General features: G+C 37.6%; 1 protein-coding gene across 3 annotated transcripts in view; it reads right to left on the reverse strand.

Moving 5' to 3' along the window:
- Positions 1-19,807, reverse strand: part of cacna2d3a (calcium channel, voltage-dependent, alpha 2/delta subunit 3a) — a 241,835-nt gene that overhangs the window by 90,168 nt on the left and 131,860 nt on the right. For all 3 annotated transcript variants that reach the window (XM_072682138.1, XM_072682137.1, XM_072682136.1), the window contains exons 12-13: positions 8,104-8,182; positions 2,178-2,311 (exon numbers count right to left, since the gene is read on the reverse strand). In XM_072682138.1, the coding sequence (XP_072538239.1) occupies positions 2,178-2,311; positions 8,104-8,182 (213 nt within the window). The remainder of the gene's footprint in view (positions 1-2,177; positions 2,312-8,103; positions 8,183-19,807) is intronic.

Below are 19,807 nucleotides of genomic sequence, written 5' to 3' on the forward strand. Positions count from 1 at the left end.
GCAATAAGCTGTGGAGCAGAGGAACTGTGTTCTCTGGAATGATAGTGCTCCATCCAATACTTCTGGGATGAGTTGGGGATGAGGTGGGGTGATTATCATCTAATATCTAGACTTCACTACTGTTCTTGTCACAGAATGCATTCAAACTCCCTAATCTAGTAGAAAGGCTTCTTTGGGCAGTAGAGAGTAGAAGCTCTTTTTTAATATCCTTGATTATAGAAATAAATGATAAATGAGCAGGTGTCCCAATACTTTTGTCCATATAGTGTATCTCTTAAAAGTAGCCATATTTCCAATGCAGCTCATTTGCATTGGAATTGTCTGCTCACTCATATGACTTTTTTTATAACCAGCATTTCAGGCTATGTATGCAGTTATTAATCACTAAGTTGTCATATTACACTGCAAAGACAGAATGCGTAGTTGGCTTGCTCTGCTTCCTTTCGTCTATAAGATTTGTCATTGCAAATATTTTCTCAGGTCACTGTCACAGCAATATGTACTACCTTAAGTAGAGAAAAGACAGAAATGAATAGCAATTAACACCATGTTCAAAGACCATCATCTGAAAAGTGGAAGGCACTGAAATTGCCCTTTAAAGCAACTCTTTAAAACAGAAGCAATGAACAAGCAATTATCAAGAAAAGACTGGATATTAGCCACAGAAAACAAGCCCTGTAAAAAAAAAAACTACATCTAAGACTAAATGGGGGAAAAAAAAGGGAATCAAAGAGCAGGGAAGTGCGCAGTCAGAGCGGTCGAAATCGGTCATCAGTGGAGACTTTGTTTTTCTTTCAGCCAGTCACCCCTTTCCACCTTTTTTAACTCACTCAAAGGCGGAAGAGAATCTCACAAAAGGAACACAAAATGAGTCCACTCACTAGAAAGAACACTGTTAATGTTGAAAAAGTGTGTTTGTGTGTGCGTGTTTGCTTGAGAAAAAGAGTGCAGTGTTTCAGTGAATTATTCTAGATTCATATTGTTTTAACACTTATATGAAAAGATGAAGCTGCAGTGAAAGCAAGCATGTTTTTAAACAGCTTTTATTACAAAGCAGGGAGCTATTTTCAGACTGTTTCTTCAGATCTGCTTTGGTAAGAATGCATATTCTTGTTAAATTACATTAGTGTGCTTTTTGTGTAAGGAACGGATTTGAATTTTCAATTCGCTTGTGTGCGTGCTTTTTGTTTGTTTGTTTCACTTCTGATTTTAAGGCTATAGACAGGCAAAAACAAAAAAGCAGACTGCATTTTAGATTTTAGGTCAATTTTAGATTAATAAAGTACTGGGACACAGCCAGTAACTGAGTTAATATTCTGATAGCAAATACATTACCAGATTATACTGTGTTCTGAGCCAAAAGGGTGATTTGCATTTTACCGTAAAAAGAAACTACTAAACACCTTTCAGTAAATGGTTGTTTAGAGATTGTAAGGGTTAAATGATCTGATGGTTATATGAAGAACCCATAAGTTCAATAATCATTAAAGAATTTAGTTTATTCAGAATCAAAATGTCTCTCAAATGTAGTTCTTTAGGGTTGTGATTCTCAAAGAGGAGTCCATGTTGTATTCTAGGGGGTCTAAGATGCATAGCTGTTAGTCTATGATTTTTCCCGAATTAAAATACACTTTGATATGAGCAAAAAGAAGCATGATAATATGCGCCATAATGACATAATACTTCTTAATCAATAAATCACTTCATTTTCGCATGTAATGATACATCAAATACATCAAGTTATATTTTTGGAAGAACAGTGACCGTAGCATCGAGCCTTTACTAGTGGCCCACATGCCATATGGGATGATTTGCCGGAAGCCAAATTTTTTTCCCGTTGATACACTGCTGCTGAATAGCAAATGCAGTTCTTTATTTGCATACACAGTTCCATTTATAATAATACCAATAAAAATAACACACTAACTACTACTGATTCTTCTTATTATATTACTACACTTTAGCATACTACAATTTATATAGTACAGTACAGTTAAAACAGTTTCACACTAGTGCTTTGTCTATGTGCTCTCTGACTTCTGATCTTCCTACTGTGTTTTCTTGATGAAATGGTTTAAGAGTATTCTCCTATGCCCATGTATGTGTGCTTTGCTGCAGTTAATGTGCTGGCTGTTATTAAACCCAGCAGAGCGCAGTACGTGTGGTGTGGCACTCACTGTGTTATCAATGTAGGCTTCGGTCCAAACTACGTCGTGTTCCTGATCGATCACCTTCGGTCTACTGAGCACGTGCAGGTACTCCATCACATTTTCCTGCACGTCAGCTAAGGTGGAGATCTGGGTAAAATAACCTGAAAATAAAAATCGATACAATCAGTTACAACCAAATTAACAAGTGAGTAACAATAAATTAATACGTGTAGAATAACATAGGGCATTATTTCTAGGTTTAATTCAGTCACCCAAACTTTGAGTAACTACAGGGTAAAGGTACAGTTGGAAGTGAAATTATTTAATGTCCACTGCAAATCAGGTTTATTAGCAAAACAAACATTCAGATGTTTGCAATTAAACCAATCAAACAAGAACAATTTTAATATTTTAGTACAATTAATATAATAAGTGCTTTCTCCAGAGTCAACACAAAATGACACTAATGACTACTGCAGTCTCAGAATTATTCCACCCCTTCATGACCTGTGTCTTTAGTACTTAGTAGAGCCCTTTTAGACCTGCTGTAGACCTGATACAAGACATGATACACAGCCAGACACCAGCTTCTGGCAGCTTTTCTGAGGAATCTTTGTTTCGTCACTCTACAGAACAGAATCCCAAAACTTTTGGATTATTTTTATGGGTTTGAGCAGATTGCAGAGGACTTGTGATTTGGGGTCAGTAGAGATGTATGGGCATGGAGACCAGTGCTCCTTTAAGCCAAACTAAAACTGCAAACTATTTTTCCAATTGTACATGTAGGAACATTCAGCTCTCTTTCTGTATCCTTTTCTTTGCTTGTGGATCAGGACAATGATCTCTTCTCTTAACATTTTGGACAACTCTAATGACATCTAGTGGCATTTTGTGTTGACTTTGGAGAAAGCGCTTGTTATATTAATTGTGTTGAGCTATTTAAATTGTTTTGTTGATTGGTTTACTGCAAACAGCTAAAATCTGTAGAATTGCTAATTTTGCCAATAAATGAAGATTTAAGAATTGTGACCGTACATGCAAAGTAACTTTAATTTACAAACCCCAAACTTTCTATAATGCTATACTGCTGTACTTATTTAGGTTACTTGACAAATCATATAATTGAAGAAAGAATGAAAGATTGTCTGAAAGACCCCAAAATGGTCCACTGTAAATCTGCACAACTCAGTTCCCTGAGAGATAAATAGTCATTCAGAGTGGTTTGCTGAAGTGGTAAATTGTGGAGAAACATTTTAACTTTTATTCAAATTAACATGTACTTGTGACTGTGGTAGTGACAGAAACCAGGCTTGCTATATCAGTGCAAACTTTAATATTTTTAACATCCAAAACCACCAGTAAACCCACACATTTTTTTGTTTTTACTGCGGAAAAAACTGGGAAATAGGGGTAAAAATAGGGGAAAAATAAAAGCTTTATTTAGAGACTATTTTACCATTTTACCATTTTCTTCTCCACCATGTCCTGCCAGTGTTACTAAATGTAAAAATTGCACAAGTTTAAGGGTAAAAGCTAAAAAAAAAAAAATATATATATATATATATATATATATATATATATATATATATATATATATATATATATATATATATATATATATATACACACAGTGTACAGAACATCTTTCAAAATCACACATTAAGTAAAGCACAAAAAGTAAGAAAAGGGATAAATGGACATAGGGGTTTTGAAAGACAGCAACATTATGCATAGTCATTTATTATTTTAACTTTCTGTGATGTGGCTTTTAGAGGCGCTTTGAATGTCCTGATCACTGCCACTGTGAAAAATTCACATCATACTATAGACAAACACTTTCCAGGATGGAGCATTTTACACCAAACCCTTTCTGAATTATTGTGTGTAATTTAAAAAAATTTAAAAATTGTGTGTACATCTTAATCATTTCATTCATAAAATACACAAAAATTATTTTCAACATCGTAAGAAAATCCAAGACAACATCCAGAGCATTTACCTGTGGATTAATTGTATTCAAAATAAAACACTGCTGTAATAATGCTGTAAGAAATATTAACTTCCTCGCATGCCTGTGCTAGTCGTACTGTATCTACAGTGCTGAGGATAGTGAGAGGAGGTTAAAGGAGTAAAAATAGATCAGAAAAATATTCCCTAGTGATCTATTTCCCCGACAAGGTCTTCCCTGTCCAGAGCGCATTCAAGCGGAAAAGCGGAGATGCAGAGCCATCAGAAGGAGGCATCAGAGGGGAAAATCAGGGCATGAGGAAATTGATTTTCAGGGTCGCTGTGCTGTGCAAGACTCTGTACGCAAGAGGGGACCTAAGAAAACCTCAAACACTCAAATTCAAACTCAGACACACACACACAGACTTACCAAGATACATGCCGTAGACAGAAAACAGGTGGATCTTACATGCACGCATACCTATGATACACTGACCAATCCACACACAAACCTGTAACGCGTCTGTTCAATGAATTGCAGAAAGAACACAACTACAGATGATACCACACTTTAATAGTATTATTATTTTTTTAATCCGACTAAGCTTTCTAATAGGACAAAACAGTTAAATCTTAAAGCTTTACTTAAAATGAGCTCCTAAAAGAAGGCTATCATGCTCAAACTACACACTGTACTGCCCCACAGGAAGAGGAGGAGCCGAGTACCCAATTTTCAGCTGTTTAGGATCTGAACTCCTGAACCTAAATTGGTGCAAGATAGGTGTACAACAGGAATTCCTATTATGATGTAGCTCTGTAAAAGGCCATCCACTGTTGTGAAACAGAAAATTCAGTTTTAGATCAAGTTAAACCTAAAGTTTGCAGATTTTTCCGGAGCAGGGGCATCTTTCTTGGGCGACAGCAACTGTAACGTAAATCTCAAGGACTGTAGACATTGGTGTTCTGTCAGCTGCCAGTTCATACCAGCTCTGTGCCTTGGTGATTTCTTGAATTGTTCCTGACCATTCTTAACATTCTCTTAGCTGAGGGTGACCTATTGGGCCTTCTTACAGACATTGACAAGTATCTACATCTACTATCATCTGTCTCAGATCTATTACTGTGTTGGTCAATTTGAGTGCTATCAAACAAATCCTTTTTATGTGGGCAGAGAGAAGCTACCAGCTGTAGTTAATCATGATCACTGACAGGAAGTTAAGCTGCCTTGGCAAGTTCAGAGACATGTGAAATGCTGAACACAACCAAAATAATAATCTAAGTGGTTGTATGTATACATTTGACCCTGCATGTATTATTTTAACCCAGTGTTAATTTCAGATAAACAAAACTGATTAAAATGCATGCTGTACACTCATTCTGCTGAACGCCTAATATTGTCTTGACATCCATGTCCATGATGAGTGTGTTTACACATTGTACCACTCCTGCAAATTGTCTATCACATGCACGTGCTGTCTGACTGAAGAAATCCAAATCTAAAGTTGATCAAGCACCCATGTATTTATTTCAGTTCCTACACATGTTGCACTGCTAGACTTTGAGCCCCATAAGGACACAGAACCTCTGCGCTTACACAGCAAACACTACAGCCATTGATAGTTTGTGTGATGTAGTTTAGTGGGTAATAACACTGCTCTCCCTATGGCAGGCTAGAGTATGATTTTCTGGTTGGACAAGCACACCATGCTGAACCAATAGAAGTCCTTTAGCAAGCCTCTTGACACTACATTCACCTACCCGTCTAACATGATTCAAATGTATGTCACTTAGCATACGCTAAATATCTTAAAAAACTAAAATAAAAAAAAATTAAAAAGGCATACGTTAAAACCGATTTAAACATTTTTCAGTTTTAATTAAACATTTAATGGGGCATAGTACAATAAATAGGGTTTAGTGACACTTCCCCTTATGGATATAACATATATATGTGTACGTGTAGTTGAGCTTGGACAATCAAGTTGTATGAGCGTTTCTGATACTGGTGTAATCAATATAATATGTAATTAATATAAATGTATATAAATATTCTTGATTACACCAGGTAGGATATTTATCAGAAACACTCATACAACTGTCCAAGCTCAATAGGTCAGCTCCTACAAAAATAATGATGTGTTGTTCTCTTTTCCATATTACTGTTCAGCCACTAAAGGGTGCTATAGGGCCTTTATCTACATTCAAAGGTGCAACAAGGCCTTTACTTCCTAACTTCATGACTTAAAAAAACAAAAAAAAAACAAAAACGCCCTCTAATAAGTGCACATACTCTACAGTCGGTCTGGCTCACAGCGGGCTGTCTCCTCCCCGACTGTGTAGCCCTCACCCGCTAATCATTGTGGCAATGGGCTTCTTTAATCCATTGCCGGCAGCGAAGAGAGGACCCCCTGTCAGCTTTATCACAGACTATCGACTGGGACAGTGTCCAAAAAATAAGCTAAATTTAGAACATTTCAGGAAATGCTCACATCACCACCACAGGAAGCCAGGCTGGTCATGTGATGCAATATGGTGTGCCCTGCTTGTGAAGTCAGATAGCCAGCTGCCTGCCATCGCCACTGAAATACCCTGTGATGGACTGTCATTAATACTCCCTTTACAATGTAAAGAAAAGTCTGAGAGCTCATCGAGTATTTCATTTCCAGTGAAGTCCAAGTCTAACTTGTATTTTTTTAGGAGACATTTCTGAGGATTTGATATATCTAGTTATACTTTATTAAACAGAACAACGTCAAATTCTTTAGGGTAACGCTTGCCACAACTGCGTAACACTGTGTAATCCGGGTCATATTTGCATGAAATCCAGTAATATCCTCTACTGCATCGGTCCACATGCTTCTTTTGCTTTCAGTGAGGATGTTTAGTTGAGGGGTAAAGCAAAGCACAAATTACACTTCCCGACTCTAGGGAGGAGACTAGTAGCAAAAATACTAATTTTTGTTTAATGCTGCTTTAAATATATTTTGACTGGAAGTTAAATCCGTGAAAGTCTGTGACTGTGAAGCTGCTCAGATAAACACAGGAATAAAAAGTATGGAAACTGCTAGGGTCACAAATACTATGAGCTTGTACTCTTTCGAACAAATGCACAAAACTTAGTTAAGTGGTCTTTACTATTCCGTTTTTTGTACCTCCTATTGGTTGAGTCTAGAAATGCTTTTTACATGCACTGCTGTCACATCTTTCTTAAATTGCAACTACCACATAGACACTGTGTTTTACTTTTGTCTTAAACCAATGTTAATGTCAAAACAGACAGAAAGCAAACATCTTTTTTTTAATTACATGCTTTTATCCAGAGTGACTTACAGTTGAATGTTACATAGAAAGGCAAATGTATGTAGCAATAGACTAGCCCAAATTGGTGCAGCATGGCATGCTTGCTTAAGCAGGTGATCAAACCGCAGTGTACTGTGTGAAGTACAGTGTTATTCATTACACAACATCAACTGCAGGACTACTGCATGTGCGTTAGAGAAAATATTAATGACATAAAATAATGAATGCCAGTTTAAAGTGTCAAAAATGAAGTGATTTCACTACAAAATTCTGAAGTAACTAGTAGCCAAATGATCAGGGAGGTCAGTCAAATTGTATAATATTATAATAAACACACTATAAAATGGTACTTCTAACAATGTAGGCTACAAATCGAAATATATAAGTAAAGAATGTCACATTATGACATTATTTAAGAAAACACTAATTTTAGATAAAAAAAAATAAAAAAACAGATTCAGACATAGCTTGTTAAGTCACCACTTTCTGGTTTCCAGTCATAGAAAATAGAGGACAAAGCACTAACTGCAGTAAGCACAGCTAGTGATGCACCCACTCTGTTGTTGCCAGACATATGAACAACTGAAGGACAAGCCATTTATTTGCACATAATTTTCCCATCTCCTCCTCTCCCAGCGCTCATTAAAGAGGCTGCCCAAATGTTTGCAGAGTGGCATGATGGGAAAGGAAATTGAGGAAGCCCAACCTTTGTTAGCGCAGGCCATCCATTTCAGATTATCAGCGAAGGCAGACTCACGCCCAATCAGGTAAGGGAATATACGGACCTGTGGAGAGGAAAGCAGATATTAGCCGTCACTCATTTTTAATCGCCTCAGATAGCTCCGAAGCCTGCTCACTCAAAAGTAGATAACGCTGTAGCTCCCCCATGTGCTATCTGCAGTTGATTAGTTTGGTCTTCGTATTAGGTTTATCTCTTTGCCTTAATAGGATGGTGGCCAGCCAGTCCATTACAACTTTTTTTTTTACATTCTAATGCACCTATCAGCTAACAAATGAGTAAATAAACCCAAAGTGATTACTGCATTTAAATAATAAGTATTATCCTGCTGTCGAGGATGGTTAAAAAGAAAGTAAGATTTTGTGTCAACACTATTGACTCTGGTGACCGAGCAGCTTATGACTATAGACCAACCAGGCATGTAAATACAAATATGTACTGAAACAATCACTTTTACTAGAACACTTACAATACACTTTACTACAATATAGTATAGTCTACAATTTCATTTCCCAAATCAAAATGAAAGTAGGTTAGAAAAGGGTTGTCACATTTATTTTATATGTAATGAACATGATCTAACAAAGATAAACATTCTTAAATGTCTATTCAGTTAGGGAAAGTCTCATTTCAGTCATGGTCAGAAACTGAACGTGATCAAACATGCGCTACCTATGTTTTACCCTGTTTCTTGTAAACAGCAATGTACTGTAATCTGGTGTAACTCTATTGATAGATTTAAACCAGTGATCCTGTAAATATGGCTACTTGCGCAGGACAGTCACCTCCTGATGTCATTTGAAAAAAAAAAAACACAAACAAGAAACCTGCAACTGCAATAGGGTGTATCTTTGGGGGGTGCTGTTTGAAATGTTCTTCATGCGGGACGAAGCCAGATAGCTCTAGCCAATGCTACTAGTAGAAAGCTGAATCTCATATTGTAGCTGTTTTTAGTTTTGTTTTTAATTCAGAATTAAATATTCTAGAAATGATGGACACTACTGTAAAACTAACTTGTTGTAAAACAAACATGATAAGAACTACACTACACTAGTTATATTTCAAAGCCTATAGACCAGTGTCTAGGCTAGCAGTACAAATTTCTTTAGCACTACTGTTATTCCTTAAAACTTGTATTAGGTATCATGCAATGTATGATGAGAATACAGAGAACACTATAAGAATGAATCAAAACATGAAAACAACGTAAGTAGTTTCTACTGTATGGAATGTAAGCGGGCAGTATGCTACTTTTATAAAATGAATAAATGAATTTCTTTGACCAGCCAGAGACATGTCCTTGATGAGAACTACACGCCTAATTCATTGAGCCAACCTCCCAGTCTGCCATTCCTTGTGTGCATATACATACCCATGATGTATGTGAGTTTTGTTGGGGGTGTTGGGTGTCTAGAGGAAGCAAGCAGTTGCCAGATTGTGGCTGCTGTCTGTGTGGGTTCAGGGTTACAAGGGTTGCCAGATTCTGTTAATCTCCTGTCCAGGTTCCAGCTGTGTGCCTGGGGAGACACAGCTGCCCTCCACAGCATAGCTCTGCTTCAATCTGTCAGGCACCAGTAGCACGTGAGTCTGTCTGCTTAATAGAAGGTGGAGCACAGAAAATTCTTATGCGAGCCTGTCTATGGGTATTTATTGCGTTCACAGACGTGTGTTTGGAATATGATTGCTCTATGTGGATTTACATAGGTTCATATGATTTTAGCATCACAAATGCTACACTTTAAATAATAATGAATCAAGCAGATTATGTCTGGAATTAGGACGTTATTTTAATGAGATGCAGCAATACATTAGAATTAAAAGTTTTTTATACAGTGCCCTTCTTATACCCAAGGGTAGACTCTCTACAATCAGGTGAATGCATGAATACTAAGAAAACAAGGACAAGATAGTAGTTGAAGATCAGAGGGAGCATGTGGATGTGGAATGAAAGGAGACAATATGTCCAGTTGTTTGTAGACACCCCTTCTAAAGAATGCATTTAGCTACTTGAAAGTTGCATCCATTGCTGATACAGATGTGCAAATGCACACACATATTGTCTATTCTCTGTGGAGGAGTATTGCCAACAGGATAAGACTCTCTGGCGCTTTAACATTAACATGTTGAAAACCATACCTAATGGTAGGTGTGGGCAAGAGGGGTATAAAGCCCCCAACATTGAGCAGTAGAGCAGTGGAACTGTGTTCTCTGGAGTGATGGTGCTCCATCCAAAACTTTGGCGGTGAATCTGGGAGTTGGGGATGGAGTGGGGTGGTGATCATTCAACTTCCTGACCTCACTAACGCTCTTGTCGCTGAATGTAATCAAATTCTCACAGAATTGCTCCTAGTAGAAATCTTTCCCTGGACAGTAGAGACAGTTATAAAATCCTTTATAAAAAAGGACAACAAAGTGCCCCGCAGTGCACATAAGACAGTCAAACATTTGTGTTTTTAGGTTTTTATGCACAGGATGAACAAAAAATTGCTATGTTAATATCTACTCAGTCAACATATATGATTGAATTTTTATTTGTAACAGAAATGTGTAAGTTGGTTGCATATAAATACAGATTTTGCTTGAATATGAAATAAGTAAGCAGAAATATCCTCCACAACACTGTTCCAGTCTGCCTAAATTGTGTAAAAATACTGTATAAACTATATGTACAAAATAGCTAAATACATTGTTTTGGCTTAATGCATTGTTGAGTCAAACTGTTGATATTTACTGCCCATTGGCTGATGTGAAACGTAGAATTGCTCATCAAGAAGCTGACCCATCCAGCTTAAACTATGTGCTGACTGCAGAAGCATCAGTATTCAAAGCTCTTGCACTCCACGTTTAAAACTCTTTGATGACCAATGGCTAGATAGTGATCATCTGGGTGGGTGTACACTCAGCAGAGGTTGGTACAGACCCAGTAGACTCAGCTGGACTCTCAGAGTGCTCTGATAGAGCTCTGTAGTAATTGCCCTGTGGCAGAGAAGCCATTTTTACAATCCCCCACACAGTAGCTGATAGAACCAAACACGGCTGCCCTGCAATTAGCTTTGCGCCAACTCGAAGACCACATGCAGCAGTATCTCCACTATGTGCCCAGGTAGATCGAAGATTATATTTTGAAGCCTAGGTTATAATCCTTCCCGGTCAGTGCGGGCTGTATTATCTTCCGTGATTATCCAATATGAGTTTGCACATATGTTGGGTAATTTTCTAAACCTCTAGAGTAGGCTTTTGGACTGAGAACGTCTGCTTAGTGCTGTTTACTTCTGAACCCACAATGCAGCAACAGTGGAGAGGTGGTTTAAGAAAAATGCTGGTTGCCTTTCCTAGAAGTGGATAATGTTTCTGCCCTTAGAGTTACTTAGAAGAAATTATTCCTGTTATTTTTGCTAAACTCAAATATAATCACACAATTACATGATTCATCCATAGTTACATAAGGAATTAGATTCACAATCAATACACTTGCCATGAAATGGAACAAGAAACAACAGGCCACTTCAACTAATGCATGGATCTTTCCAAAAATGCAACTAAGAACTGTTGTTCATATTGAGGAATTCTCACTTGTGGACTCATATCGGTTTTGCTACTCTTTCCCAAGGTTATGATTGTCACGATGCAGCGTCGCTAAATTAGCTGGTTTTCAAACTAGCTCAAAACTGCCAAACGCCAGATAACAGCTTTTTTCAAGCTCCTCCCTCTTGTTACCCTCTTTACGTGTGTTTTGTTTATTACCACTCACTAATTATTGATCCTGATGCAGACTTGTTACTTCTCTCTGAACATGGAGCTCTTTGTTTGCCTCCATTTCTCTCCTGGTTGTTAAGTTGTTTTTGGTTTGTTATGGTTCATTTGTTCACTTGTTCTCATTTACTGTGTCAATTTTTGTTCAGGGTATATTTATGAGAGAGTGCATATAAGCCGTGACGAGGCTGACGTTGGCTTCTTTTTTGAAGTTTCTTTTCCACCTTATATGCTGCTGCAGCTGACTGTCTCTTAACCTTATTACTGTATATGCACCACAATGCAACTGCTGAACCACTTAAGACAGAAAAGAGAACTCAAAGAAAAAGCCAACTTCAGCTTCATTAGTAAAGGAAATGTGGGCCAGTGTTTTCAATACTCTGTCTCTATGCTGTGCATGAATACACTTCTAATGAGTTTCCCCATTCTATTCTATTGTCAGCATTCTAATTTGTGTTCTCCTAAGGGTAATTTTTGAACCCAAGCATTTTGATAGTTACACATTTTTGTGGGGTTTATAGGCTTTGAACTAAGCCTGGGTGATATGGAAAGATCACAACTTTTTTTACAATACACAATATTTATCACAATACATGTAATCATAGACTGCTGCGCTTCATCTAATTACACTGTTAGTAATGAAACCTGCAGCTGATCAGTGTTTATAAAGCAAAACTTTATCATGGTACAATAAAATATTGTCATATTGCCCAGCTGTTCTTTGGACCCTCTACATTTACTTTGGCAATTGCTCATACACTGTGAGTAGATCCTGACTTTTATAAACCCTTTTATAAACTTTTATAAACTGCACCATTAAAATGAAAACCATTTTTGCTATTTAGTTATATTCATATCCACAACTTACAATTGAGATATTCTTGAATTAAGCAAATGTAGAGTTAGGAGACTTTCCAAGAACTCTTATTAATACAGTGTGATGGATTTTTTTTTTAAAGAGTTGAACCCCAGCTGCCACCTGGACTACAGTAATTATACCCTCTATGCTAGACCAATCAATTTAAAAACAAATAAGCCACTGACTGAAGGTTTAAAATGAACATGTTTACAAGACGTTCCTAAGCTCTTTCAAAGAGCTATAAGCATCCGTGGCTTGACCTCGGATATGCATTTCTGGACAAGCTGAAAGATATAGAACTGTTACCATAAGTAAAAGAATCATATGGACTGTTGCAGTAGAATAATATTACAGGTTTTTACACGAATATTGCCCTGCCCACTTTACCAAAAAAGTAGCATAGTGTAGTTAGCAGCATTACAGATCTGTAGTGACAATGAGAGAGAGACACTATTGTCCCTATTGCAAGTCAGTGGGGCATCACAAGGCTTTTGAAGCTGCTATTCTAAGGTACAAATGCAACATAGAAGAGTAGAAATTAGAGAGTAGAAATTAGAGAGTAGATTAGAGAGTAGAAATTAGAGTAGATTTTCCATTCAAAAGTCTGCAAATTAATCAACTTACTTATGTTATGCCTTTAATACCTTACATTTAATCTTCGAGTATTACTGTTTCTGTAGCACAGTTTGCAACTACTTGCCTTTGTTTTTTTCAAACACACACTGTCCCAAAAAAAAAGCAGGCAGTACTAATAGAAATAATTACTTCACTAAAAGTTCATAAACTAATGGAACCACCTAACATCACCCCTTTAAACACAAATAATTCTGCAGACCCACCCAACAACACACACACGCATGCAGAAGAACCCTGCTGTGAGCCTGTGTGACCTCCGTTGCGACTCACTGACCCCCAGCCTCTCTGAGTGTTGTGTCCAGATGGGTTCTCTCTGCTTCATTATGCCCTGCCTGTAGGGAGGAGCTCTCTCCATTTCTCTCTCTGTTTCCCCCGCACACACTCACACAGACACACTGATGGAGCAGCAGGAAGTGCTGTGGGACACACAAAGAGGTGCAGGGATTATGGGGCAAAGCAAGTGTATAAAGAGGCTGTTTTCAGAGTAGAAATTAGAGAGTAGATTTTCCATTCAAAAGTCTGCAAATTAATCAACTTATGTTATGCTCCGATTCCTGAATATGACGTCATGTGCTTACATGGCATGAATCAACAGATCTGTCGAGGCGGTGCATGGCATATACCATGGAGGCACCTCAGCCTTTATTACCTCTCTGTAGAGCAGTTTTGACATCCTTCAGTCAGCAGTACATCTGTAGCCCTAGTGGTTCTGAGGTAATGAGGGTTAAAGTCATTGAATGCTATCCATACCCCTCACTACCACCCTTCTACACTACACACATTCAGCCAATTTGCCATTACCAACTTTAAAAACTATTTTTATTTTATTTGTGATATTCAGTTTTTTAAACTGAGCAGCAGTACTAGACAGGGAAAAGCAAATCACATAGGATATACATTTGTAAATGTATGTACAGTAAAAACATACTATTTACTATTACACCGATAATGCCATTGCATTATGGCACCACTAGCAGGTGAAGTGAAAAACACTGATTATATTCATCTACAGTGGCATCTGTCAGGAGGTGGATACATTAGGCAGTAAGTATACAGTCACTTCTTGAAGGTAATGTGTTAAAAGCAGGAAAAATTCTCAAATGAACATCAAGATCTGAGCCACTGTGACAAGGGCCAAATTTTGAGGGCTAGATAAATGGCTAGGCAGGTTATGCGGGGTGTTCCTGGAATGCAGTGGTCAGTACATAATAAAAGTGGTCCAAGAAAGAACGACCGGTGAACAAGCGACAGGTTCACGGGCATCTAAGCTGATGCGATCCATGTTACAGCAGATATAGTATGATATACTATTCAAATGATGCTAAACTATGAAGTTTGGCTATAGAGTAACAGAACCTAAAAGAAAGATATTGTACATCATTGGTACATAATTTTTATCGTTTCCACACATATACATTTCCGTGTGTGTGTCTATATATATATATATATATATATATATATATATATATATATATATATATATATATATATATATATATATATATATATATAAAACCATATACATATAACCATATACATAAAGTAAAATGTTTTATTCCTGTAGAAATGAAAGGTACATTTAACTGAATTGCTGGATCATGTAAATGACTCATTTAAAAATTCTCTCTGTACTAAAACGAATACTGGAGGGTGATTTTCTTCTTACTATTTTGATCTGACCCACATTCACAGCAATGCTTGTATATGCAAAAGGAAGAGACAGTCAGTGTAGAGATCTTGTGGATTCTGTTTACTCTTAAAGAGCTACTGTAAAGTAAAGGTGTGATCTGAACTGCCAAAAATGTAAATTTGGAAATTATCAAATTGATCTGTAGTCATTATATACACTATATAACATTTTTGTGTAGTGCGCATTATTATTGTAAACACACCACCAAACTGCATTTTAAGACATTTTGCAAAACAATACAAGATGAGTGTAATGAAATCATCTATTTCTGTTGAGTTATGTATCACAGGATGAGGCATGGAGGCAGGATGCAAGAGCGATTTAATCCTCATTTCCAGTTAACAAAGTCAATAAGCTAAGCAGAGTCATGAAATCCATGGGGGAATAAGAAAGCCAATGAATAGGAACAACTCTACCCATAACATGGTTTATTACTACTTCATCATGAGGTCTGAGTACAATAGTTAGTACAATTACAGTATTGAAGCAAAAACTATTTACTGGCACTATACTGCCTATCGGAGTGTTTAAATTGTCTAATAACATGTAAAGTTACTTTTGGAATGCTGGCATAATTAAAATAAATGCACCTGCACTGAAATACATAATACAAAAACTAACAAAAACAAAAAAACACAAAAGGATGCAGGGGTATTCTTGCATGAAGCTTGAGGGGCATCTCTAACCATTAACACAGACAAGCCATTAGCACTGAGCTAGCGCAGATAATAGCCCACAGGTGCAATGGGAGGGACTGGGTGGGAGAAAGAAACCCATTAAAAGATAGTTTTCTAGTCTTAGGTTGTTCGTTTACTAAAATCCAGAGTTTGGGGTTTATTACATTGAATTACATTCCTTAGTTTCTGTCACATTTGCCTCCATTAGTGTCAAAAAAGTATTTTTTTGTTATTGCATGGACGATTCCTCACATACAGTATATTTTTTACTTTGTCACTGTCATTGTTTTGAATTATAAAGTAAAGTAGGAATGATCAGTGTCCTCCTGTGTAACTCACCTGCTTTTCTATTCAACCAATCATTAAACAGCATACATAAAAAAATGTGCTCTGCGGCCTATGTGCCAAAATCGATCCCATTGCTTCACTCTTATTTTATTGCTCATCTGCTGTAATTATCAGCAGCTTACAATGCAAGCACAATATGAGCATTTGCCAAGTGACAAACAGGCAGATTATGTTTGATGATACAGCGCTGATGTACTGCTAAAGGATGAAGCCTGGCTCTAATGCTGAATTTCCTTATTCGGTGACCTGAACAACATGAAGAGCCAAACTATTATGGCCACACAAACAGGTGAGCATCTTTCCTGGTCAGTAGTGGTGAGTCTGAAGAGAGATAATTCAAGAACTGGCAACAAGGTGTTGAGAAGCCAAGCCTCATTAAAGCATTAGGACAATGAAGGCTATCCCATCTGGCCTGAACTTATGTTGAACTGGGCTAATTGATGGCCATGACAGGAATAGGCCTTGATATAATGGAAGAAGGCAGCAGGGACTGATGTGTCCTGTTTTATTTTACATCATGTGAGTATCACTGTTGATTTGGGGAATGTACTGTGGGAGAAGGACCAATGGAGCAAGTTTGAGGTTCTGGAAAAAACTATTCTGCTAGGCAAACCTGGGTCTGGGCCTTTACCTAAACAGAGTGTTTTATTTTTATTTTATTTATTATTTTTCTTTTAGTTGCCCACAACTACTATTATACAGTAAAATAGAAACGTTTGAAAGGTGCCCATAGCTACACCACATTACAAGCAGTTTTGTTTCCATTATGTATTACAAAAGCTGGACACAATGTATTGAGAGCCTAAACAGGATTTGGAATAACGCTCTTTCTAAAAAACACCACATGACACCTGACACCTGTACGTCTGGCATGATGAGAAAAAAAAAACAAAGCAGTAATAAAACAAGTGGTGGTCCTGAAAGCACTGCACTGTAATCGGCTAATCCAATTCTTAACCAAGGTTTCTTGTTAATGATAAACAGAAACATCAGACTAAGTAAAAAGAAGCCAAGTTAGCTTACTGTTCTGACAGAGACAAAGCACTTCTATTACCAACCAACCTCTACTTTACAGGGGGCAATCCTGCAGTGTTCACTCTTACTCCACACATACTCCATACTCCTACTAATAAGAGTTCAAAGGTACAGTATCTGTACAACTAAACAACTAAACAACTTGCCCCTCGTTACACACATTTGTGTTTAGTACGGTATGCAATTACAGGCATTACGAAAACGCTCTGGCGCTGCATCATGTGTGATGGTCCATTGTAGATGCTTTGTAGATGCTCACCTGACATTTAACTAACATTCAACTGAATATACATTAAATGCAATTAAGCTGAATGTAAATTATTCTATGGGATCTCTATGGGATCTACACCTAACCTTAACTTAAACCTTAAACCTAACCCTAAAAGGGTAGGGTTAAGATTAGGGTTAGGTGTGGGGTTACATTCCATAAACATTAATTTATATTCCAGGTAAAGTTCAGTTGCATTTAATAGACATTTAGTTGAACATTAGTTGAATCTTATATGAACCTCGACAAGGCATCTACAATGGACAATCCAAGTAAAGTGATATCCTTTTATTTTATTATTCTTGTACATTCTCTCTTTCTGTATATGGATATGTTACCTGTTTCTCTGTACTACAACATTTGTTAAAAATATTATTGATTATTAAATATTCTTAATATTAAATATTACTGGTGCAGACGTGGTTACACAGCCAATGACTGCATGCTGCTGTGTAAATGCAGCCATTGTGATAGCACTTGCATGTAGCGTTACGGACACATGCGTATGTTTTTCAATCCACACTTTCACAGAAGGTCAGATTGTGTTGCACACATTACCAGGTACACCAACATATTTGCTTTCTCTCTCTCTTTCTCGCCCATGAACCCTTTCTCTCCTTAACCCTCTTGCTACCTGTCTTTCTCCTGATTGAGCCAGGTGTCAAACTCACAGGTGCGGATTGGGTTCGGCCTTCACTTTCATGCCCATGCAGAGAAGGAGCAACACCCTGCATGCGTTGTGTGGCCACTTCTGAGCAGAAGTGATGCAGCACAGCTCATACAAAACACTTCTGCGTCACATTTGTTTTTACAGCTGAGTTTACAGATACAGCCATTCGTGCTGAGGACAGCACATCCTGTTTACTGAGAGTTTCATCCATTCAAGGATGGACCTGTGCAGGCAGATAAATTCCCTTTTAAGAGCTGCAATGTTCACACAAAGGCTGGACATTTATAGTACAAAATAAGCCAGTAGAGACCCAGGGTTTAAGTGTGGGAAGAAAAAAAAACAAAAGCTGAAAATAACACCTTTGAGACCAGTCTCACAGTTGTCTAGAGGTAGGCAACTTTCTGCACATTACATTCAGTTCGATTTAAAGAAGAGGTCAAGGACCTGGAGTGGCAAAGCACAGCACATTTTTTGGTGTTTTCCCTGATTTCCCACTCCTGATTCACTCCTGATGCCCTCCAGCTGATTACGAAACCCTTCGTCATTAGTATTAGAACAGGTTACACACAAGCTCTCTGCAGTGTTGTGGCCTTCTTGGTATTACCAAGTAGTAGCACACACTGCCCATAAATTGTTCTACAGTCTCAATGTTTAATTGTGATTTTACACCTAACTACACCTGCTAGACCAGATCTAAAAAGGCACACACAGAAGGTCAAGCAATTAAACTTTTAGGATGGATAATACACAGTAATAGGATCCATCATAGCTCAGAAGGCTCTTTTCAGCCTGTAGCTTGTATGGATCTGACCTTTCAATACATATCTGACTTGCTTTCACCATTATATTTCTCAAACCTATATGTCCAAATGTTTGTGGACACCCTTTTTAACAAATGCATTCAGCTACTTTAAGCTGCCCCTATTCCTAAAACACACAGCTGACTAGTCCCTGTGGAGAAATACTGGTAATACAATAGAATAGTCTGGAGCAGATGAACATAAACATTTTGCCAGGTGGGGTATAAATCCCCCCCAGCGTTGAGCTTTATAGAGGTGTAACTGTGTACTCTGGAATGATGCTCCATCCAATCCTTTTGGGATAAGCTGGGGAGTTGGGGATGAGGTGGGCTGGTGATCCAGCTTCACACTCAATCTAATTGAAAGCCTTCCCAGATGCTCCAACAAAGGCAGGATAAACTCTTTTTCGATACCCTTGATTTCAGAAGCAGGTGTCCCAAGACATTTGTCCTATAGTGTATTTCCTCTCCAGATTCTTCACAGTATAGTCATTACTGACTTGTTCAAATAATGTTTACATCAACAAAGATCAATTCAGAACAAAGCTAAATTAACGCAATTGTAAAAGTAGATGAAAACTTCTTTGGATTTAACGGTGTATGACTGCGCTGCCCTAAGGAATGCAAGCACAAAGCAATTACTATGAGGACAGGATTGAAGGCTCTAATCGAATAATTGACTGCCTTTTTCTTTCTGAAATTGCTGGGTAGATACATTTTCCTGAAATTCTGAGGACTGTAGATCTGTAGGCCTGTGTTGTATGGGGTAGCATATACACAGCATTTTGAAAGTGTTTTTCTATATTTATGACAATAAAGATATTTACAATGAATCAAGTACTGTGCAAAAGTTCCATGCTTTTGCCATTGGAATAAAAACAAACAAAAAAAAAAACAATTGTGCCAAAAAACGACAAACAAATATGACAGGTTAAA

The sequence above is a fragment of the Salminus brasiliensis genome, chromosome 6 (genome assembly GCF_030463535.1).
Source record: "Salminus brasiliensis chromosome 6, fSalBra1.hap2, whole genome shotgun sequence".
NCBI classification, from domain to species: Eukaryota; Metazoa; Chordata; class Actinopteri; order Characiformes; family Bryconidae; genus Salminus; species Salminus brasiliensis.